The sequence below is a fragment of the Artibeus jamaicensis genome, unplaced genomic scaffold (genome assembly GCF_021234435.1).
Source record: "Artibeus jamaicensis isolate MK-2021 breed Jamaican fruit bat unplaced genomic scaffold, CSHL_Jam_final contig_76, whole genome shotgun sequence".
In the NCBI taxonomy this organism is placed as follows: Eukaryota; Metazoa; Chordata; class Mammalia; order Chiroptera; family Phyllostomidae; genus Artibeus; species Artibeus jamaicensis.
In genome coordinates, this window is record NW_026521954.1 from 13,261,181 (window position 1) to 13,285,425 (window position 24,245).

The 24,245-nt window shown below is 44.2% G+C and overlaps 1 protein-coding gene across 1 annotated transcript in view; it reads right to left on the minus strand.

Annotated features, from left to right (window-relative positions):
* Positions 1–286: 286 nt before the first annotated feature.
* Positions 287–24,245, minus strand: part of ANAPC4 (anaphase promoting complex subunit 4) — a 33,143-nt gene continuing 9,184 nt past the window's right edge. The window contains exons 10-29 of the mRNA XM_053672425.1: positions 22,682–22,765; positions 21,497–21,583; positions 21,056–21,120; positions 20,317–20,359; positions 20,126–20,202; positions 18,605–18,705; positions 18,472–18,523; positions 14,328–14,383; positions 11,496–11,542; positions 10,368–10,424; positions 9,999–10,055; positions 8,013–8,106; positions 4,991–5,088; positions 4,118–4,179; positions 4,001–4,039; positions 3,794–3,895; positions 2,925–2,999; positions 1,838–2,011; positions 1,036–1,159; positions 287–637 (exon numbers count right to left, since the gene is read on the minus strand). Of these exons, the coding sequence (XP_053528400.1) occupies positions 410–637; positions 1,036–1,159; positions 1,838–2,011; positions 2,925–2,999; positions 3,794–3,895; positions 4,001–4,039; positions 4,118–4,179; positions 4,991–5,088; positions 8,013–8,106; positions 9,999–10,055; positions 10,368–10,424; positions 11,496–11,542; positions 14,328–14,383; positions 18,472–18,523; positions 18,605–18,705; positions 20,126–20,202; positions 20,317–20,359; positions 21,056–21,120; positions 21,497–21,583; positions 22,682–22,765 (1,722 nt within the window). The 3' untranslated portion in view covers positions 287–409. The remainder of the gene's footprint in view (positions 638–1,035; positions 1,160–1,837; positions 2,012–2,924; positions 3,000–3,793; positions 3,896–4,000; positions 4,040–4,117; positions 4,180–4,990; positions 5,089–8,012; positions 8,107–9,998; positions 10,056–10,367; positions 10,425–11,495; positions 11,543–14,327; positions 14,384–18,471; positions 18,524–18,604; positions 18,706–20,125; positions 20,203–20,316; positions 20,360–21,055; positions 21,121–21,496; positions 21,584–22,681; positions 22,766–24,245) is intronic.

A 24,245-nucleotide genomic window follows, 5' to 3' on the forward strand; every position in this document is an offset into this window, starting at 1 on the left:
CTTGAAAGCGTTCTGAGACCCGAAATAAACTAAAAGAGGAAGGTAGAAAACAGGACCAAATGTTGTCTACATTTCAAAAACAGCAGGTTCATCAGAACGTCCACTGAATGACTATTTAAACATAATTTTTTCCTGACACAGAAATGATTCCTCATACCTATCTTTTTCTTCACAATTTAAGCTTTCTTTAAACACGAGTACTACACACAGTGATATGTACAAAGGAATTTCGGCAAAAAGAAAGTTTATCACGGTGACTATTCCAGTAAAGGAAGATGAAACAGAATGAGAACAAAATTTACTCTTTATTTCTGTTACAAAGAGGGAACTAAAAACGGTTCCGGACACTTCAGCCACCACCTGTGTCCTCTCTGACAAAATGAGGACACACAACGCAGTGACACCCAGACTAGGGGTCCAGCTCAGGGTCCAGCTTCTCCACTTTGATGACCGTCTCCGGGGCCAGGTCGGCGGCGCCGGCGCGCGGGGCCTCGGCCTCCGACTCGGACAGCACCTCCTCCTTTATCTTCACGGGCTTGGCGGTGGCCTCCTCGTCCTCGTCGGAGGACTCGTCCAGCTCCCACTCGTCGTCTATGTCCATTTCAAACACTCTCACGTGACGGAGGTTTGAGCTTAACTAAAGGAAAGAAAGGGCAAATACAGAATGTTTAAATTTAATGGTTTAGCTAATACATTACATATAAGGAATCAGAAGTCTGAAGTTCAAACAAAGAATGGTTTTGTGGGAAAATTATTTCCCATGAATTTACAACAAAATCACTAAACTGAAGCCTTCACTTTGAAGAAAGGATCTCCACATACAACATCAAAATCTAAATTTCATAATCAAAATCTAAAACTGTTATTAACTACTTAGGAAGCTTTCTCAGAACAAGAGAACTAAATAGCTAAGGTGACGGACAAGCTCGCAATCAATAAAAGCAATTCATCACAAAATGTTTGCACAGCAAGGACCTCACAGAGCCAGAGTCACTTCCTCCTGCAACTCTCAGCCAACAGCGAGGAGAGGCTTACCACACAGGACACTTTGCGAAAGCCATTCCCGGCCACATACTGGGCTTTCATGCTCTCCAGCAGTCTCCAGTGCTTCTCGAAATGCATGGTCCGCGAGGGGATGGCAGCACACTGCTCATCCAGCCTGGAGGGGAAACCAGTCCAGGAGTGAAAAGGGGCTTCTTCTCCCTGGTTTACTAGGGGTGGCACCAGTGAACCATGAGTTCGATTTTTAACAATATTCCCACTTCCACTATAATCCTATCGGCCACTATATAAAAAAGGTGTTGTACTATATTCTATGAAAATACTACAATCACAAATAGGCAGAATATCATCTTAGTGGGTCTTTTCACTTCCCTTTCAAAGACAGCAGTCACATTTTTAAATCAGAGAAGGGAGCTGCTCACTAAATCTCGGTCAACTGAAGCCCTCTCCCCTCTCTTAGCAACGGCCACATGCCCTCCACTCGGCTAATGAGGCCCTAATTATGGGGGGCAACACTAACGGTGACCTAAAACAATTAATTCTGCTACAAACTGGGCTTAACTCTACTCATGGAAAAAGAACTAACGAAGTCCCATGCTCCACTCCAAATAATTCCCAACCTTGTTCTAGCAAATACTCATTTACTTGTAAAGCAAAGGACCAAAAGAGCTGTTGAAGCCAGTAGTTTTTTTAATAAAAAATAGTATTTCTGCTCAAATGACTTTACAATTATCCCTAACTATTAGCTAGCATACCTGAAGAACTAGAATGTACAGCATATGTTAAAAAACATTTTAGCTACTACACCAGAAACATGCACTGGCAAGCTAGTTACCTTGTGGAGTAAGTCCCCGCGAACTGGTACTCTGCACAGTCTTCACGGTCGTACACGGAGGACAGCGGCAACTGCACCAGGAGCCGGTCCCTCCCTTCACGCCCCACGGTGTCCCGAAGGACCACCGTTACCGTTTCGTCATCATAGAACTGTGCGTCCAGGCAACTGTAGGTGCTGCAATCGAAACAGGCTTTGTTACGTGAAGGACGGGTGTAACTCCGGAGACAAGACTGTACGTGTAACATACTTGTACCAAGCGGAAAAAATGATAAAAAAAAAATCAAGTGACATTCTATGCAATAACATTTAAAAAATATCATTAGTCTGCACTAAATTGGGTACCTGAAAAACTACATATTTTCAGGGATCATTTCTATAGTTATTAAAATCAGTGACCCGATGAACTAATTATTCCCAAATATAACTAGGCCCTAAAAATAGGCAAACATGAAAAAAGAAAACATCTGTAAGGCTGCTCAAAGTGTCAACAGTCACGCCTTGAGCCCATGGACATTCCACGAATTATACCTTATGTATGTAATTTTTGAGTTAACAAGACTGAAAGTAACAGTAAAATTTACATACAAAGATATAACAACTTTGAAGACATTACTACAAAATACTTTTTTGTAAAGGAGAAAAAGAGCAGCCCACGGTGGTGTCACTCCTGTCCTCCGCAAAGGCTCAGGGACAATGCAGGTGCCGCTGCCCTTTCACACCCTGAAAACCCCACGGCTCCAGGAGCGCCACCGCCTCCCAGGGCTGTTGCTCACAAGAACCTCAGCCCTCAGCCCCTGGGACCACTCACTTTCTTATTAACACACCGGGAACTCAGAGGCCATTCCGGGAAACCTCGTACATAAACTCCTGCTGCTGGGTGGTAAGGTCCTGTTCAACTCATTCTGTAAGTGCATGGTGTGTGAGCACTCCTGCCCTCTGTGTTGCAAGTGGAAGGCCTTGTAAGTTCCTATCACTAACTGAGTCCAGCCGTGTTCCTGTAATCTGTATCGTCATGCATACACATATACGTACACATACACACATATACACACATATACATACACTCCAAACAAAACTCAAGGATTACCTTCTTCTCACTTTCTCAGTCGTGGCATATGTGAAGCTCCCAAATTTAACAGCAATTAGTCCACTACTTACAGATCTTGAAGAAAGAGAAAAAAGAGACTCTGTGGAGCAGCCTGGATAGCCAGTAATCTGAATGCTTGACAACACGACCGCCAGCGCTAGGACGTTCACCGCACCACCAAATCCCAGCCCCAAACACCACGACGCTCACCCAAGAACACTGGTAACTGATTTAAACACCTAGACAGACAAACCTAATCCAAAATTACAACTTGGTTTACAGTCTTACAGTGACTGAAGTAACTAGACACCTTATAAATTAAGGACGCCTGGAACAACCAAATTATTTTGCTTTGACTGTACCTTGGCCTCAGAAAATGTCCTTGAAATTCAGATTTAAAACCATTTAAGATACTGATGGCATTCTGAGTATGACTTTCCTTTCAGAACTTTTACTTTGGATCCCAAAAACAAGTTTACACAGGTGAGGCCCCTTGTTAATGAAAGACTCACCTAAACTGCGGTGAAAGTTCTTTCTACAAGGAACCCAAACTGCAGTTTTGAACTTCCACAAACTCATGACATACAATCCTGAGCTCCCACTCTTGATTTTTCCTAAGCCTAAAAAAACCCTACGTGTGACTGCTACATACCAGTACAACATTAGATAGTCTTGAAATCAGAAGATATCATGTAGCCTCCTAACTGGGCACCATCATCTTAATGACGTGAAAACCAAGACAAGAACAGTTCAGTGACAAGAGACTCTCAGTTTAACCAGAAGCTGAGACATAGGGAGGAGACGCTGTATGTTGCATTGCTGAGAGTAAATCTTATCCCTTCTGACCCACACTTTGGACTAATACTTACTGGGAAATATCAGTATGTCTCCTTAAGATGCACATTTTATAAAGTGAATCTTCTAAAATAGTAAAAAGAAGATAATGCAGATTTGAAGTCTTGTTATTCCACCTGAGGAAAAGAAAATTAAAGTCAAGCATGACGTGTAGCTGTTGATGCCCAGGACAAAGAGAACAAAGCTGTGCGGTTACACACTTCGGGGAAGAACACACTTACAGGAAAGGGAATTTATACAGTCTACGTGCGGAGTCCTCACTGAAAGAAAAGGAAAAAGTTTAAGAAAACTTCGAACTGACGGCTGAATTATACCACCCAAAAGGCAAACACAATTACCTTCTCGTATCTTTATATAATGGAATACAGATCGCTTGATTCATTGATTTTCCAATTACATCCTAAACAAAGTAAGATTAAAGATATTACTAGAGCACTTACATATACACAGATGAATACTCTACAGAAAGTAAGTCACCGTTCCTGGTTAAGTCTAGTAAAAAATCATCTACATCATCAAACCTATCACACAAGAAGCTTGTTTTTGGTTTTAACCCTCACCTGAGGACATTTTTCCGTGGCTTTTGGAGAGAAAGGAAGAGAGAAAGAGAAACCCTGCCGTGACAGAGAAGCACTGACTGACTGCCTCCCGTACACACTCATATTGGGGATCACAGGCACCCGGACCAGGACGGAACCTGCAACCTGGATATGTGCCTAACCAGGAATCGAACCCACAGCCTTTCGGTTACAGGACAATGCTCCACCCAAATGAGCCACACCGGCCAGGGCTCGCACAAGAAACTTGAACGACAGTTGTAACAGTAAGGAAAAGAGAGAGACAGCTCTAAGCTGAGAAGGTAAGCACACGGCAGGGTAAGAACCACCTCCTCCGGTCTCAGAGCACCCGCCATCCTTCCTTAGTAGCGAACAGGAGCTACGCCAGCTCTGTGACTGAGAACGTTACAGTAAGTTTGTTCTCGGAACAAATACTAAAGGTGCCAACACCTTCAATAATCTTTTGATTTTTTAATTTATGTAGTAAGAGGACATATGAGGGTGGACCGTGTAAAACTGCCAGCTGTGCTAGTCAAAAACGGTTGGACACCAGCACGTTCACCTGGTTCATCTACACGACGGGACCACGCACGCAAAGGAGCCGCCCACTGCAGGCGCTGCTGCTCCCACACGGAGGGATGCATTCGAACTCACCGCGGGCTTCTGTAAACACTGGTCAATGATGCTCTCCATCCGCCTTTTCACAAAATGCAGTGACTTTCGGGGATAATAAGGAAACAGCAAAGGACTTTCTGGTTCAAACAAAAACAGAACAAACAAGTTACCGTCAACCAGATGATCAGAAGAATACGTTCTCCTACAAGAGGCCTCCCGCCCAGCCAGCTTATCTGACTGGCGGTGGAATTCTCCCTGGCCACTCGCGGTACCTCCACACGGCCTCACCGACAACCGCAATGACTGGGGCCTCCTCCTTTCTTCATCCACACAGAGCTCCCGAAACCCCGTGACAGGAGCCTCTGTTGTTCCGAGGGGGCCCACCTGCCACACTCCAGCTAGTGTCAGTACGGGGCTGGGCGCCATGAAGTCCAAGCCCACAATAGAAGCTTGGAACTTTCAGCCCCATCCCCCCCAGCATCGGGGGAGGTGAGGAGCTGGAGTCAAGTTCAACCACCAATAGTCAATGGCTTACTCGATCACATCTGCATAATGAAAACCCCACAGCATCCCCCAAACAGCAGGGTGCAGAGGCTCTGGGAGGGGGTGCAGTGGGGAGGGGCCCACATCCTCCCCATGTTGGGCCCTGTGCATCATCTCCACTGGGCTGTTCCTTAGTGGTGTCCTTTATAGTAAACCAGTAAACCTAAGGGTATGTTTGAATCTCACCAGCCATTCGAGCAAATTATGAAAGCTGAAGGCGGGGAGTTGTGAGGCAGAAATGGGGGTAACCTGGGCAAGTACACTTGTAAGCACAGTCTGAAGAGGGGGCAGTCTTGTGGGACTGACCCGTTAGGCCTGTGGAGTTGGTGCTAACTCAAGTAGTTAGTGTGAGAATTAAACTGTAGGACAGCCACTTGGCATCAGAACTGGCGTCGTGAGGGACAAAACCCTCTAACTGCGGTGTCAGATGTGTTCTGAGTGAAAACAGCTCAGCTGGTAGTACAATGACTGCTTACGTGCCATGTGCCAGGCACTACTCTAAGTACTTTGTCCAGATTACTCAGTCTTCATGACAGCTGTTCGAGGGGGGCGCTACTACCATCCTCATTTTCAGATGAGAAAACCGGGGCACGGAGGGGCGAGGCCCTCAGCCAGACTCTGCAAAGCAGCAGTGTGAGCTTCCAGAGCACCGACATAGGCCCCTCACAACACGGACTCTCCTACGTACCCTGACAAAGCACACGCCTGAGTGTTTAGCCCCTGATTTTTATAAAGTGTTAAAAGTTTAAAGTTCTTTTAAAAAAAGATTTATTTATTTATTTTTAGAGAGAAGGGAAGGGAGGAAGGGAGGAAGAGAGGGAGAGAAATATCAATGTGTGATTGCCTCTCACACGCCCCCCACTGGGGACCTGGCCTACAACCCAGGCATGTGCCCCAACTGGGAATGGAACCAGTGACCATCTGGTTTGCAGCATGGTGTTCAGCCCACTGAGCCACACCAGCCAGGGCTAAAGTTTTCTTACTAGTTCCATTATGACAGCTGGTATTGCTTCATCCTAGACTTAAGAAGCTGGAAGATTAGTGAGCTTGTCTGAACTCACATGCTAGCAAAACCTTAAGCATTTAAGAGATCTGAAGTGCATCTTTGATTGACTTGAAGCCTGTGGCTAAGATTAGGCTTTTCTATTCAGCCACAGAAGATGTGGGGGAGCAGGGGTGCAGGACCTCTTTCTCTTTTTAGCCCAGCAAAGTCCCCAGGACCGCTACTGGCCCACTGTAGTGACATGGTCCCAAGCCGCCACTCCTGGCAGACAGCCATCGGCCCTCCTCAGGCACCTCCCTTACTCCCTGAGTGTCCTGAATAGGAAGAGTACATGAGCTGAGTCAGCTTTTACTCTCCCTCCATCCAATAGCTAACTCACATTAACACACCTCTCTGCTGATCTCAAGACTCTCAAGCAACACAAAATACAGGGTGAGGAAAAAGTAGGTTTACAGTTGTGAGCATGCAAAACAGACTTTATTCTTATATTATTTATTAGTTACGGCATTATTTTCCCTGTGAACAACTGTGAACTACTTTTGTCCCACCCTGTATGTGCCGCCCTAAAAAACAATTTGGACTTGTAGGGTTAAAATGAAAGAGCAACAAGCAAAGTCCTGGGCCTTGGAGAATCCCTTCCCTTCAGTCCCACCTTCAGGCATTTGGATAACCGCCGCCAGGTCACGGTGGCAGACACTACCAGAGTCCAGCGGAGGCTCAGCCTCTGTGCCCGGCCGAATCCTGGCTGCATCTGTCACTGTGGACTGTGTGAGCCCGCGTCCTCTCCAACCTTCGGTGTCCTCATTACTAAAACGAGGATGGGAAGTCCCTTCCCACAGCTGCTTGTGAGGACTGAAGGGGACAATACACACGCGTGGCTCTTACCCTAAGGATCCTAAGCAACAGCTAAACTGTGGCCAGATTTACTCTTTAAGAAAGCAAACACTCTCATCCAAAGTGGTGAAGTTCTGACATACTCAATGGTTGCGATTTTGTGTTGCATCTCTAATAATGCTGGACAGGTAAAGTTGTACCACTTCAACATTTCACGATCCTAGAAAATGAAAGGCATGATGGGCAAACGAAAGAGCTACCACCTTAGGAGAATACGCCGATGCATCACTACGGTTATACAGAGCTGGTTAACTCCTAAAACCATCACTACGCTTTTAGGAGTTAACAAATTAGAACTGGCAAACAGGCTTTTCAGAGTGGTAGGCCCTTCAGTTTTCTTCACAACATCCTGTTTTTTATAAGGTGCAAAACAAACAATGTAATACTTAAGAGTAAGCAATCTTACCACACTGCAGTTAACATCACAGTGTTTTTCGATCATGGTGATGTTATATACTACTTGCTATTTTGCTGTTTCTTTAATCAAATGAAATGGATACAGAAGATAAATCTAAAGCACTTGGAAAAGTATTCAGCGAGTGGTCAGCAAAACCGTGAGATGCTGCATGGGTCTCAGACAGATAAAAGTGCTGGCCGACAGCTACGTGGCCCGGGAAGTACCTTTAAGGTGGCTGCTGTTCTGAAGGAAGTCATACCACTGGTTTCCTTCCGTGTTGGGGGGCGACACGAGATCGTCATCTTCATCTTTCAAGTACTAGAAACACAGGATCGAAAATGCAAACGCAGGAAACAAAAGATGTCAGGCTTCAAAAACTGTTTATATTTATCATTATTCTATTTAATAAGTTGGTTTTATAGCCAATCCCCTCTGGGAAAGTGCATTGCTGTTACTCTGAGTGAGGTGACCAAAATTTGCTAAGTGCCAAGCAACTAAAGAAACTGCTAACCACTAAAGGATTAGAACGCTGTAAATACAGAGACCATAAGCTGAATTTGAGTTTTCAGTATCATTTTCAGGAAGCGTGTTTTAAGCTTGTGCATGCACATCCATAAGTTAATTTGAACAGAATCAACTGTCCATCCGCTCTACGGCAGCAATTCTCAACGTGTAGTCCATGGGCCCCCGGGGAGTCCCCCAGACGGTTTCAGGGTTCCTGAGGCCAATACCACTTCCACAGCACCTGCCCTTTGCACCGTGACGACACCTGCAGTGACGGTCAAAGGCACAGGTAGGAGTCTCTGGCACCATCACCAGGGTCACAGTAGTGGCACCAAAACTCACCAGCCGCCGCTGTCCTCCTCCTGCCACACACTCCCAGTTTCACTGCTCTCTGGTGATGCCACTGAAATTACCCGTTTTACTAGAGCTTACCCGTTGGGTACAAGTATTCTTAACACTCTGTGAGATGAGACCGGGCAGTACACATAAAGCACTCGGCATCCCAAAGCGCAAGGTTGTCACGAGGGGAGGCGTCTATGAAAATGTAGTTGTGACTCAAGCCAGGCAGTGTTGCGGGTCACGGAATCCCATTTTTACATGAAAGAGTGACTGGCAGAAAAACTGATTATTTGTTCTTGGGCATTTGGCAGATATTTTCTTGAAAACAAAAAAGGTAAGTGGCACTGTAAGCAAAACAACCACCAGCATTGGTTGCCAATGATAAAATTTAAACATGTATACAAAAATTAAAATTCTGGAAAACCTGTATCTGCCACGAGTGCTTGACAGCTTCACGGTACCAAAGGGCCGACGGGACTGGCAACGGCAGGAGCGGACTCGAACTTTCGAACCCTTTGGGGAGGAAGGTGTCGGCAGCACACTCAAGGTCTGCAGCACTCAGTGAGCTGCATTTTCCAGTAGCCGGCCCGTGGCATTACCAGGCCAAACCCGGGTAACGGGCCCATCCAGGTGCCAGGTCGGTGAGTGGATTTCAAGGTGTCGGAGTATGAAAAGCCCACTGATGCAATTTGGAGTCCGCACTGAAACGAGCCTTTAAGATGCCCTCACCTGTCAGGACTTGGTGCAGTGTTGAGGATGCCCGGGTATCTACAACGTGTTAAAACACTTCTCCCTCGCCAACCACATGCCTGTACGAGGCCAGACTTTCTTTATATACCTTAACCAGAACAATGTATCATGACAGATTAAGTGCAGAAGATATGAGAATCTAGCTGTCTTCTGTTAAGCCAGGTATAAGACTTTCAAAATTATAAAACAACACCACTCTTCACTAAGTTTTATTTTCTGAAATATAATTACTTCTCATTGAAATTATTCATACCAGCATGTACTAGAACTGTTATTTTTTAAAACAATAGCCACTTAAAATAGCTCTTAAATGACTTAATAAATATTTTAATGTGTTTAATTTCTAATACATAATATTTACCACTGTAGATACAAGCCACATTAGAGCTCTTTAGGGTCCTCAATAATTTTAAGAATATAAAAGGATTCTAAGACCAAAAAGATTAAAAACTGCTACTTTTAGCTAATTCACTAAAAGGGCGGGACTACTAGACAAGTGTAACTGGCCTTATATTACTTTCCATGAACTGTAGGTAATAAAGACTAACACTGCTAGTGTTTTACAATTATTATTTTTTAATTTAAAAACATAACTGAGTTAAATCCAAAGCCCATACCTGACCAACTCTTTCAACATTGAAGTATTTTCCTTTCCGATTATAAAGGTCTGGAGCCTAGAAAGGATAAATACAGTTCAATTCATAAGTCAGCTCATACATGCACACACAAATCTTATATTTAAACCCCAAAATTTATTTTGTTAGTGGCCATTACTCTTTCCTGTTATGGACTGTAAGATACACAAACAAAAGTTCAACGTAAGGGCTTTGTGTCCTAATAAGCATGGCCGTTAGTTAGTTCACCAGTTCAGAAAGCGTAACTGCTAAGGACTCCAATTACAAAGCATTAAATCTGGCTACTATCATTACACAGGTATATTGCAATTATTAAGAAAAAACAGCATTACAGAAATACCAATTTCCTACCTCATTGAAATGTTCAGTAAGAAATTCAGCAACAAATGTGATATCTTTTTGAGTCATCTATTAAAAACAAAAGAGGAACAAAAAGAAAACAAATCAAGGTAAAAGGAAGCTTCCCAATAAGAGCAATATCATGTAATAATAAATGTGACTTTTATACTACCTGCCAAAAGCCACAGGCCAATTAAGCAAAATTCCTTCAAAGGCCTATCAACAGAAATCCAGATGGCATGGTTCTGAGAGGCATGTGACTCAACATCTCAGCCCACTTTCCACTGAGAGTCCAACGGCCACAGCGCTCCTCACGGCACAGGTGTTTATCATGTTACACCTGTGCTAAGCCGCATGCAGAGTCCCTCCTCCGGGGGGTGGGGACTGTCAGCCCAGAGAAGTAACCTCAGCCTGAGTGAAGGGCTGCTCTTTGCAGCTTTGCTTGCTTCAGCACCAGCCTCTGCTTCTGGCAATGACACTCCCTTCCCCTCACCTTAGTTCTTCAGCCCTTAACAAAGTACACATTAGGTCCCTCCCAATGATGAGCATCTTTTATCTCCCCAAATGATGGTAGAGGTGATGTCACAGAACCACGAAGGTGCACCTTCCTGGTTTCCAAGTCCTGTCACCCACAGCACACAAACCTACTTTGTGCTGAGAGGCAGCCCTCACTCATTTACTCCACCGAAGCCAATTTTGCTGCCCCATTTTTGCAGGCTCACAATTACCTAAACTGCCTGAGTCAGGGTGGGCAGGGGCGGACCCGAGTGCACCGCCAGAACCCAGCGGGAACTCTGCCCTGTTCTGTGAGCTCTGCTGCAAAGAGGCTGCGTGGCCGCTGGCCACAATCCTCACAGTCAGCGAGCAACGGGGCTCACAGACATCAACACGGGTGGGAATATCCAAGCACCAGGTCTCTGAGGAAAATAAAAATGCACTCAAGATTTATAAAATTAGGAGCCATAATAAAGGTGCTCTGGGACGTAGAAAACAGAAGGCTTACTAAGACCTGTCTCCTGTGTACAGCCCGACAACCTACTAACTGGTAACAACTGCATAACAAGAGCAGCAAGACGCCCGGCAAAGCTGAGCCCCGCCAGGCCACAGTCGGCAGGTTAGGAAAACGCAGTTACATGCTACCTTGTTCAGCTCAGGAAGCACGTGGTCTTCTGTCATTCTCAACATTGCTGAAAATATAAATTTGAGAACTGTTTTTAAAGGGAAACTGCAAACGTAATGTTAATTATAGATGTTTTCTCGAGACTAAATGTGCTTCATTGGACCAAATTTTCAATTTTCAACAGCTTCTTTTCATCAAGAAAACTTATTTTCTTCTAAAACTGAAGGGAGACTGAAGGGTGAGATATGGTGACGGAAGGAGACTTGGCTTTGGGCGGTAAACACACAATGTACAGATTATGTGTTACAGAACTGTACGTTTGAAGCTCACATGGTCCCATTAGTCAATGTCACTGCAGTAAGTTTAATAAAAATTTTTTAAAACCTGAAGGGTCACAGACTTAAATTATTTTTCATTTTTTCCAACGCATCCCAACGCCACCCCAGACAAACAGATCTAACTGCTGCCTTGTGCTAAGACAACATTTGCTGGGATTCTACTCTCCAACCTGGTGATGTTTCTTCTCTTAAAACCTGCAAGTAGTTCTTCCCTGAAAAAGCCTTAGAATACCAAGCAGCTGTGTTTCCTTCCCCTAGGCTTTTTTGCTACATAAAGATATTTACACTAAAATTTATATGGGTATATATGCACTTACATGTATTTACATAGTCTTTAATCTAGCACAGCAGTCCCCAACCTTTTTGGCACCAGGGACTGGTTTCGTGGAAGACAATCCTTCCACGAACAGGGTGGTGGGGATGGTTTCTGGATGATTCCAGCGCATTACGTTCAAGCTTCCCTCCTGCTATGTGGCCCGGTTCCTATCAGGCATGGCCCGGTACCAGTCTGTGGCCCGAGGCCAGCGGCCTGGGGGTTGGGGACCCCTGATCCAGCATCTGTGGCTGACTCTTGGTCCTCCCACAGGGCTGTCTTCACCAATACCATGTTTCTGTGTTACATCCCTGTGAGTCATGAAGGGCGCTGCGTGTGCTTTTGCACAGTGTTGGAATGTGCTCCCTGTGTTTGGTCAGGAAAAAGCATGTTGGATGTGCTTCTGCAAATTCAGATTAGCTTTAACTTCTAAATTACTGGTAAAACCAGCCATAATCTATTTTCATTCATTCATTTATTCATCTAAAAATTACTGAGCATAGCAGGCATGTGAGGGATGCAGCAGTACAGAAGTCCCTGCCTTCATCAGGATGACATTTTACGACAGAGCAAACCGAGGGTGGAGAGCTGAGAGTGGCAGAGCCAGAGTGCAACCGGGTCTCCAGTGCCCAGCTGACGTGCTTCCTGCCATGTCCGCTCTGGTGGTGAGGCCTGGGCAGTAATTCGCTGCTCTGCTAACCCGCTTCCTATTAGGATGCACAGTAAGAATGTAGACTGCCTACATTACTCCACTAATTATAAGTAAAAACAAACCAGTACTTCTGTAAAAGAAAATTATTTCTAGCGTTTCTGTAATTCATTCTAATTAGCATCTCTGATCAATTAAACAGGCTGGCCTCAGAAACTCTCTGGCTCCCCACTCTGGCTGGTGTTGGTATGGCTTTGAGAAAAATCTAAGAATTATAAAGTCAACATCTACAAACGGGATTCATTATTTTACCAAAAGTGATTATATTAGGCTGACAAGTATGAAGTCTGTTTTTAGAATTCCAGAATAGAAAATCTGGACATTTAAAGGATGCTAGCACATTACAGGTAATTTAGTTTCTATTTTACTCTTTAGAATTTTAACAAATACGGGATAAATTCCATTTACAATTAAATTATACATATGTTGGAGGAAAATGTATGCTGAACTATTTCAAAAATTTTAAGAGAGGTCACAAAAATAACAGTACAAATGGGCCTAAATAAAATATGCAAATACTGTAAAGTGAGTGTTAAAATATTTCACACCAAGCCCTGACTGGTGTGGCTCACTTGGCTGGGCATCATCCCGCAAAGCAAAAGGCTGTCAGTCCAACTCCTGGCCAGGGCACATCCTTGCATTTGCAGGTTTGGTCCCTGGTCGGGGTGTGTACAAAAAGCAGCTGATCAATGTCTCGCTCTCACACTGATGCTTCCCTCCCTCTCTTTCTCCCTCCCTTTCCCTTTCTCTAAATATAAGTAAAATATTTTTAAATATTCAATATCAAGTTAACAAACACCTGTTAATTACCTACAAATGCAAAGATCCTATGGCCATACAGAAAAGGCACACGGAGTCTGCATTCGACTTCACTGTGGCGTTGCTGCCCAATGGAAGTGGAGGTGGAACTGCTCTAGTTCTGTGCCGTCCAAGGCGACCACGTGCGCCCAACCGAGCACTTCGATCAGGGCCAGCGTGATGAAGGAACTGGGTATCTAATTGTGTACCATTTCAACGAATTTAAGCAGCCACTTGAGGCCAATGGCTGTCATAATAGCCTGCACAAATCTAGGGACAGAAGACTCAAGTGTAAAAACAGGAGCTAAGTGGCTCGGGGACAGGGCTGTGTCTTGTTGTTTTCTTCTCTATTAATTCTAACCCTAACGATGCCTAATAGAGAGCAGGGATTCCAAGCTGTCTGCAGCCTAAGGAGACGGTACAAGGTAATAAGGAGGTCCATCATTGGTGGGTGCCAGAGACGTCTAGCCACTGCTGCAGGTTACATCTGCGGAGGCGGGGGGACGAGTGTACAGGAGAAATACGGCCATGTTCTGAAAACAGGTGACGGTGAAGGGTAGAAGGAGGTTCATTTATACTATTCTTGCTGCATCTATGAGTATTTGAAATTTACTAGAGTAAGTGAAATATTCTAAATTGATATTGCTACAATTTTTAAAGTTTTACAGTAACAAGAATGCTTTACTTAACTTACCCACATATAGCCACCGAAAGAATGCTTTGAAGTTTTTCATACTACTGTCTATAACTCTAAAAAGATAAAAATAAATTAAAAATTAAATTATTACATAGGGTTCATGTAACATTTTTCAGTTTTGGAATACGGTATTTTCACTGTTCTGCTATATCCTACATGGATGACATCAAAGCCTTTAGAACAAATGTTACAAATCAAACACACACCTAAAAATAAACTTTCAAAAGTTTATTTTAAACTGGTTCTTTAAAAAAATAACGCAAGTAACTCAAATTATAACTGGTTGTAACAGCCTTGCCACAAACTATAACAGTCTTCCCTGACATTCGGTAAAAGTACAAAATCCTTTTCTAACTTTGCAAATAAAAGAAACCAGAAAAAAGTTTTCATCATTAGTCCTTGCTTAAAAAAATACTCACTGGTCAGTAAGAAAACATCAACCCCAACAGAAAATCATTATTGTGAATTTGTATTATGGCAACACCTCTGGTATCACTGAACATTATTTTTGGGAGTTAATTTTTTGCCTTTACAATAATGGATCACAAGAATTAAATTTCCCGTGCTTAGCACAAATGTAACCCCCAAATTAACTGTTAAAACTGGAAGTCTTCTTCATGTTGATGAAACTGTTTCTGAATACAGAGATGGGTTATTATTAAAAAAAAATCTTTCAGCCTAAATAACACCTGCACTTTCCATTACTAAACGCTGAAGCTCCTTCCAAACATTAGGTCTCATTACACTACTGGAGAGGCAGGGTCCCTGTCATCAACCCTTCTGTACCCAGTAAAACCCTTGACTTAAGACCGTCACATCTCTTATGTCACTAAGCAGTATGATCAAGACTCTCTTGCAGCAAAAAGGAAAAAGAAAAGTTCCTTTCAACACTTTCACCCTAATCCCGGGTGACCTCTGGCTAACATCGAAATTCTCACCGCCTCAGTTTCTCCATCTATAACGCAAAATAATGATGTATCTAATTGTGGCAAAGAGGAAAGAAGTTAAAACACCTTTCATTCATACTGAAAGCTTAATGCTGTGTCGCTTTTCCTTTCATGTGTCTGAGCACTCACATCCACAACCTCCACCTCCTCAGATCCCATTCAAATGATGGTGAGCTGGTGAGGAAAGGCATGCATGTGTTACGAACTCATGGAAAAAGAGGGCGGTAGGAAATAATTACATTTCAGAAATGTCTAAAGCTGATGAGGGACTGGTAACAGCTGAAGCCCAACAGAGGCAGCCACGTGCCAGGCCACACAGAGAGGGCAGCAAGGAGCCACGCGCCCCGCAGAAGCCCCCACCGCTCGGGTCCTCAGAAATGTCAGGTTCAACGGAAGTCATCAGAATGACGTGTGGGGGTGGACGCAGCAGGACAAACTAACACAGAGTGGTTGGTGCGCTCTTTCCCCAAAAGCCTAGGGGTTTTTACCTTGCAGACAGAGAACAAACACAGGGTTCTCCGAATAACAGAACCGGGAGGAGCCGAGGCAGACCCGTGTGGGTGCTGCCTGCTCTCAGCAGAGCCCTGCACACTCGGGCTCTCGTGCTGGCTTCGGGCCGCCCAGAGCCCAGAGCTTCCAAGCAACTTCCAATTGCCTCCTGAATAAATACAAGGAAACCACTGGGCATCAGGCACTGGAAGGAAGCTTGCGATAAGAGACCAACACAAACTAAGTGACCCAGGAAGTGAATGAAGATAACTCGGGGAGCAGCAAAAACTTTCCGTTAATGTCCTCAAAGATCTGAGGAGGACATCACTGGCCTGGTCCTTCTGCCCCGTTTCCACTGCCAGCTCCCCGTCCAACCCCTTCCACAGGCCGGGACGCCCACCACTCAGCGTCAGCTCTCTCCTTTCCTCTGACACACGCCCTACCTCATCCAGGCTCACGGCTGAAATACCACCCACGTGCTGCCGGCTCCCAAACTTACGTTTCCAGCCCAGACCCCTCCCTCGAATGCCAGTCTCCCACCATCACCGCACACCGGAGGGCTCTACCAGTGCAGCTAACAGACACTTCCAGTTTAACGTGCTGAACACACTGACCGGGCGATCAAAGCTGACATGACTAAGGAGTGGCAGACAGGGACCATCTGCCTCTGGATCTGTCACTTGAGGGGGACACCCCACCAACTACGTAGCACTCTGGCCTGGGATGTATAACCTGAACATAATCACGAAAAAAGGGTCAGATAACCCAAACCGAGGAACACAAAATACACATGCGTGTTTACACACCCTCCCCAAGCCCTCCCCACTTCAGCAGGTGCCGACTCCACTCAGCCGCCCGGTGCTCGGGGCCTAAACCCCTAGTTTCCCACAACTCCACGCACAACTGCCACGCCTCCTTTATCATACCTGGAATCATTCCTTCTGCTCTTCAAATATACCCAGTTCTGGCCACTTCGAGTTCTGAGCCCCCATTTCTCCCTCCTAGAATCTATTCACAACACTAAATAAATAACAAGAGGAACCTTTTCAAGATGTAACTCATCCTGTCACTCCACTGCTGGCAACTCCCTCAGGGCCTCTCACTGTGCCCAGAGGGGAAGCGGAGCCCTCAGAGCTGCCCACGGACCCTGCACGGCCTGGCCCGTCCTCCGAGGCCTCGCCCAGCCCACGTCAGCTGTGGCGCCTCCTGAGGGCCCTCGAACACTGCAGGCACCTCCGAACTCAGGGCCTTTACACTCGCTGTCTCGTTAGCCCCCAAATGTCAGCCAGGCTCAACCCCTCCACCGCCCACCTTCTCCCAACATCACCTTTCTAGGGAGCCCTTCTTCCCTGCTCGGTTTTTCTTACCACTACCCGACGCTACCCACACACCAGGTATTTTAATTATTCATTTCTTTACTGTCTGTCTCATCATGTCAGAACTTAAGATTCATGAAGGCGAGAATTTTCACCAGTTTGCTCACTGCTACATCCTCAGCATCTAGCACAGTATCTGTAACACAAGTGCTCAGCAAATGTTTATTGATAAATGATAGTGTTTTGTAATTGTCAAGAAAATTTCTCAAAAAACAGAAAAGACAAAAACCTAAAAAATATGAGCGAAAAAATGTTCACTTCTTTGTTTTTCCATAGAAGATGAATCCAAGAAGCCTATTATCTAAGTAGATTTCTAGGACAAAAATCTAGTAAAAAAGAGAGATTATCAACATAATATTAAAATAGAATCCAGGTTAAAATGGCCATTTTCTTTCTATCAGCACAATGAATGGGAAGACCCACATCTAAAAGTGCTACTGTGAAATTCCAAGGATTTAGAGATGAGGAGAAAAATGCCCTACAAAGGAATGACCGTCAGAAGCACCAGACCTTCGTTAGCAGCAAAAAGCCTGGAACACGGTGGAGCGATGCTTCCCAGGTTTTAGGAGAAAATGACTCCCCTTCGAAACCCTGTTCCCCCTGGAGCCCGTCAGTCACATGTGAAGGCAGGAGAACACACACACAGGGACACGGAAGGTCTACCCTCATGTAGGTGCTTCTGAGTGAGTAATGGAGGATGCTGTCCAGCATGGAGGATTAAATGAACCAAGAAACATCGCAAACCCTGGAAGCCCAGATGTAACCCATGAAAGCAATGAATAAAAGGCCCGTGGGGTGGCTGGCAGGAGGGCTAGAACGCAGTGTCCAGCTGGGGCTGGGGCCGGGGCCGGGGCCAGGGCCGGGCGGCTGAAGGAGGAGGCATCAGGGGTCCCAGGGAGAAGACCCTACCCTTAAGACAGGGGAAAAAACTTAGGAATGTGGTAAAGACAGTGCAAAAAAAAAAAAAAAAGCAAACAGAGTCTAGGAACAATGAAAACATAGAGAAGAATAATTTCCAAAAACTAATGAGTAAAAGAAGTGTATAAGTCATACAATTCAAGAATATTACAGAAAAACTAAAAATAGAAACAGTTACAGAGTTAAAATGTTAAGAGGCAGTACTTGGGGTAAGGATAGAGACAGGAAAAGGCTTTTTGTTATGAAACCACTGTGCTATTAGCTGGCTTTAATCATGTAAAGGTATGACTTTGATGCCAACTTTAAAATTTGTTTTAGGAAAATCGTGACAGACATTGCCAGGTCCTTATTTGTAAGTGAAAAAAGGGACATGTTCTCAGGTCGGTAACTCCATGTGTCCCAGATACTCACTGAAGAAGTTCGTTTGCCTTGAGGATGAACGAGCCCACAGCAGTGATTGCATCTAAAAATAAATCAATGAATGTCAACTGTCAAGTGAGAAAAGTGTGTTGAATGTACTTGACTGAAAAAAGGAGATTATTACCTTCAATCCCTGCAGCATCTAACCCCAGAGGTTCGTATTTTTGCTTCCATGAGGCCATCCCTTTCAGTTCACTCAAGTGGTATAACAAAGACTCCGAGCCACTGTCGAAACGGAGCAGAAATGAATTAGCACCATTACCATCAGCAAGTTGGCAGGCGGCTACTACCTTGCCTGAACGTCCCTAAATTTTCAGAAATAAAAACTGAAAGTGACTTTAATTTTTTCCTATGAGAAATAATTATTTCAAGATTGTATCTAAAAACTGTAGCAGAATCACTTGGTCATCAACTACTGAGAGGAGTACATGACCACGCGGTTAAATTTTGTAAGAATCGAATGACTTCCAGAGCTGGTCCTGGCACTTCTAAGACCGCTGCGTGCTCATCTTGTTCTCCGGAGAGCTACATATGTAACGTTCAACAAACATCTGTGAGCTTTGACGCTGGGTCAGGCACTGAGGTGCTGGATGCTGGGCGCACAGCGGTGAACAAGGTAGAAGGGTCCTCGCGGCACTGACAGTTGAACAGGGAAGAGCGTTGTAACACAGAGACACTGCATCATTCCAGCCACAAGTGCCTTCAAGGGAAGGCACGGCATGCAGGTTTAACAGAAGAACCTAACCTACTCTGGGGATTAGGGAAGGCCTCTCTGAACAAGTGATATCTGAGCTGAGAGCTGAGGAGTGCAAGTGACAAACAGGGCTGGAGGGCTCCAGAAGGTGGGTGGGATGCACAGAGGCATTTATTAGGTAGAAAAAAACATCAAGTCTGAGAAGGCCACCAGTGTGACTGAGCAGAGAGGCAGGTATGCTAAAGGCCATGGGAAGGTCTTGGGAATGAGAAGGCACTGGAAGTTTTTAAGCAAGAGTAACATGATCAGATCCACTGTGGAGAATGCATTTGAGGGGTACAGGGTGGACTGGGTCCAAAGGGTGCTGCACAAATCCAAGGAAAAGGTGATAAAGGGCTCAGGGACTCAGCATAAAGAGCTTTGTCAAAAATGTAAGTCAAACACTGAGCGTGTTCACGGGCCAATGGCTTCACTGGGGCAGCTGGGAGGGAAACAGCAGGAGACTTGAAGGTGGGGGAGAAGGTCTTGGCTCTGACTTTCTAACTGGGCCGGTCATGTGACCGTTCTGAGCCTCAGGTCCTTCTTACGTAAAATGAGGGTCATCATAACCAACACCTTTCCAAGGTATTAAATGCAAAAAAAGTATATAACACGCTTTGTAAACTTAAAAATGGTATACAAACATACTAAAATTCACTGTTCAAAAAACGTGCCCCATTCAAAATATACTTCATGGGTGGGTGAGAAAACAAGTTCGTAAAGTGGAATTATAGGTCTATTCCTTTTATCGTGGGTCCTCCAAGATTCTCCTCAAATGCCAGTGCAGTAATTTTAGTGAGAAAAGGCTCAGAAAGAGAATGGCAGATGGTGAAGAGAAGGCTGCAGAGAGAAGACCAGCGCCCAGCACGTGTAGATGCAATACCAAAAACTGCACGTCCGTCACCTTCGTACCTCTGTAAGTGACTTATGACCAGTTTCTGTATGCTGGAATATGACGACTCTATAGACTGGCCCAGCTTCTTTAAGCCCTAATCGAGGGAAGAAAACATACTTAATATGCAAGTTAGAATATTCTATGCTATTCTAAAAACGTTAAGACTGTGTTCATGCTATTGAAACACAGACTAGTTAGCCACACACACCTTTACTGTTAACTGGTTCATTAAGAGGGTCTGCAGCTCAGCACTACAATGACAAAGAGAGTATTTTTAGTCTTCTCTAGTCAAAATCTGAACAAATCACTTAAAACTTTTAAGTGTCCAATTACAAACAAGATTTTTAAACAAAATAAACAAAAAGCAGTAGCCTGACGGAAATTAAGAGTCTGTGGAGCCACACGGGGAACGAAGCCCAGACAGAGTGGAGCTCGCACTGGGACGCACTGCAGGCGGGAACGGCCTTTGGCAGCAGTGAGGGGCGGGCGTGATGCTTGGGAAGTGTACTGGGCAGTGGCCTGAACTTTTAGGGGGAGAGCTAAGTCTTCCACAGCGTATAACCACACATAAGTCACGTCTGGGACGTGTAAACGGAATAAAAATAAAACAACACACACCTAAGAAGAAAATACAGATCGATCTTTGACTATCTTAGGATGGGAAAGGTCTTTTAAAGAATAACACTAAGGATAATGCTAAGGCAGGCACTATAAAAGAAAAAGATTAATCTGGCTATATGAAAACTTTTAAATTTTTATACATTTAAAACATGTACTATATATTATATACACAAAAATGATCATGATTACATAAACAAACATGTGCGCAGAAAAGCCTAGAAAGAAATATATGGGTTTTTTTGGTCCTTGTGTACCAGGATTTACAATTTTTTTACAATGAGTAACTCTTGAAATACAAATTAAAGCTCCTGGCGCGGGTGGGTTACCTGGCCTTCCCCCACAGCAGCAAGTGCATGAACTCGTCTTGCACTGATGTGGTCGTGTTCTTCTCCTAAACACAATGGAGAAAATGTGTATGATTTAAATTGTAAGCATACTTATTCAAAATTGCAGAAGCACGACCCCCTTTCTTTCCCTTAAGCTTCCCTCAGATCCACATTTAAATCAGTCACCAGGAAACAGCCGGTTGCTCTTCCAACACCCGCCCTATTCGCCTGAACCCACCGCCCCACCTCCCAGCCCTGGCCCCGCCCAGGCATTTGGACCAATGGGAACAGAGTCCTCTTTCTCAGAGAAAACAGCCTGAGGTCAAACCCAAGCATTTAAAAGAAATCCTGATCTTAGCCTTTCACAAATCAGACTGATTTTTCTCGTGTACCTCATAAAATAAGTTCTTTAACGTGTAGTAAGGTCTTCAGGTGTATTACCTGCACAAACTTGGTGAGCCGAGAATCCATCTGCATCAGTATTTCTTCCCAGGCTTCACACATACATGTTAGTGACAAATTTATGTACTATTAACAAGAAGAAAGTATTGATATGGTAAAAAGTCTTTAAAGTAATATGCTAAACCAAAAAAAAATATGTGCTTCCTCCTGTCAATTGTCTCAAAGAAAAGAGAATTTACTTTCAACCACTTCTAACTTAGTTACATGTGAGTAAAAAAAGACCATAGCTAACACTTGATAATCACTTAACTATCAAACATCCTTAAATTAAGTTTTTATCCAGTAAACACTTTATCCTCCAGCTTTTTACAGGTATGTTTTATGTTCACAAACTGTCAAAATGCTGGTTTAGTCAGTCACTCAATTTTCAAACAGGACCATTAAAGAGATTCTGGTCTCCAGAAGGCTTTGCCATCAAGTAAATTAGTAACTGCAGCAGACAGGGGGCGGCGGGGCGGGGAAGACCACCATTCCAGGTAGCTCCTCTGTCCAGACACAAAGAGGGTTTGCCTAGTCCTTAATCTGGGCTGAACTTGTCCCTTGTGGGACCAGCACAAAGCAGACGGGACACTGTGAGTGTAAGGCCACTCACACTGTGAGTGTCCAGGACACCTGCGCCTCCCCTTCGTGAACAAGCCTGGGTTAGCCCACGGGGAGACGAGGATGTGGGGACTGGACAGAGCATCACAGCGAAGGGACATCAGAGCAGCCAGCTGACTCCTCATGCACGACCGAGCCTGCCGAGATGAGCTGAACCTGGTTCTGATCGACAGAATCTTCCCTCTGAGCCCGGCCCAAACTGTCCACCCAGACACCAACCTACGGAATCAGGAGCTAATTTGGGATGGGTTTATTAAGCACAAGAGCTAACTGATAAGATGGCTGTTTTCCATAATACTTTCTAAAATTCCAAGATATAATTTGTGGGAATATTTTAAAAGATTTAAGTTAATTTTTCTTTTTTTGGGCAGAGAAATAGAGATGGGTGAGAGAAGGTTATCAACTAAATTTCTTTTTCTTGCTTTAATGGGCATTATATAATCATCTACCAGATTACACACCTTTGCCACAAAGAGTTAGCTTTACGAAATAAAACGGTCAAGTTTTTTATTTCTAGAACATTAGAAACCTAGTACTCACATAAAACAAGCTATAAATAAATACCTGTAAAAGAGCTGAAATGTGAGTAAACTTTCTGGCCATCCGAGTTACTTCGGGTAAGAAAGAGTACAACAGATTGGTTTCAAGCTGTAAAATCAAAATAATAAAGTGAGTCACAATCAGACACGCTTCAATTTTAAAACATTTTTAATTACAGCTGACATTCAGTATTACATCACTTCCAGGTGTACAGCATAATTAGACGTTACTTGTGTAACGTGGAAGTGAAGTGACCGCCCCAATAAGCCGAGTGCCGCTGACAGACACACACTCACTGCACTGTCACTGCCTACACTCACTACACTGCACTGTACAGCCTGGTAACCATTTTTTAATGGCCAATTTGCACTTCCTAGTCCCTCTACCTTTTTTACACTTAGTTCTTTTAAAGGCTAAATCAGTCCCTCCCTGGTGCAAATGTGCAGTTATAAAATGAAAAAATCACGTGGCTTGTGCACAGCACGGTGAGCACAGCCGGTGACAGGGTGATCATTCCGCTGTGTGCACGGACGTCGTATCATTACGATGTGCTCCTGGAACTAAAGTTACATGCCAATTACACCTCGACTAAAGCTTTTTGAAAATGAATAGAGCCGTCCCTACATTCAAGCGGCTCTTTTTGAGCCGTCCCCAGTTCAAAAAGAGCCGAGGTCTAACTCCACGTCATGGGAAACACCCCATCTCTCCTTCTGAGCATAACAGCGTGGAGACTAACAGAACGGAAATTCGGGATTTTCTAATCCGCTGTGATTAACAGCGCACCCACCTTAAATTAGCAATCCCTTCTACGTAGCCGGAATAACTGTAATAATCTGTTTTGTAACACTACTATGAAGAATTAAAAAAATCATCATAAAGATACATACAAAATTTTAAGGAAATGAAAGGCTATTGATAAACCGATACAAACTGATTATGTAAGTTATATCTCAATAAAGCTGTTATTAAAAAAATTTCTATTACAAACTTCAAAGAAATAGTGAATCATTTTGGTATAGCACCAAATGCAAACCCTATTTTCACAGAACCTTAAGAGGAAGAGCAAATTTTAACAGCTGTTTCCAGAAGTTTTCTGACGCTCTGAATACAAGGCATGCTGGGAGGCTCACAGCCATCACACACAGCCTCTCTCTTGTCCTACTTCTGTTTGAGAGGTAATGTGTACGTAAGCTAAGTGGCGGGCTATCTGAGATGAAAACCTGGGGGAGATTTTCTTGAAAGCAAGGTTATAATCAAAATCCTCCTCCAGCCCTAGTTGGCCTCCACAATGTATACCACGAGAGGCAACATGTCGGTTAGCGAGCAGCGACTCCAGAGCCAGACTGCCCAGCACCCCTTCCAATTCTGCAACACCATGCAGGCTGCCCGGTCTCTCTGTGTGCCCACTAACTCACCTATAAAACGGGGATGATACCTACTATTAGGTTGCCATGAAGATTCAAGTGAACTACACTGAACCCCTCAGTACCCGGCAAATAGTAGCTTTTACTATGTTATTAAGGGTAGAGCCCTAAGAAAACATGGTACAAAGATGAATTGGTATAGCAACCAATTAGTAAGGCCCTTA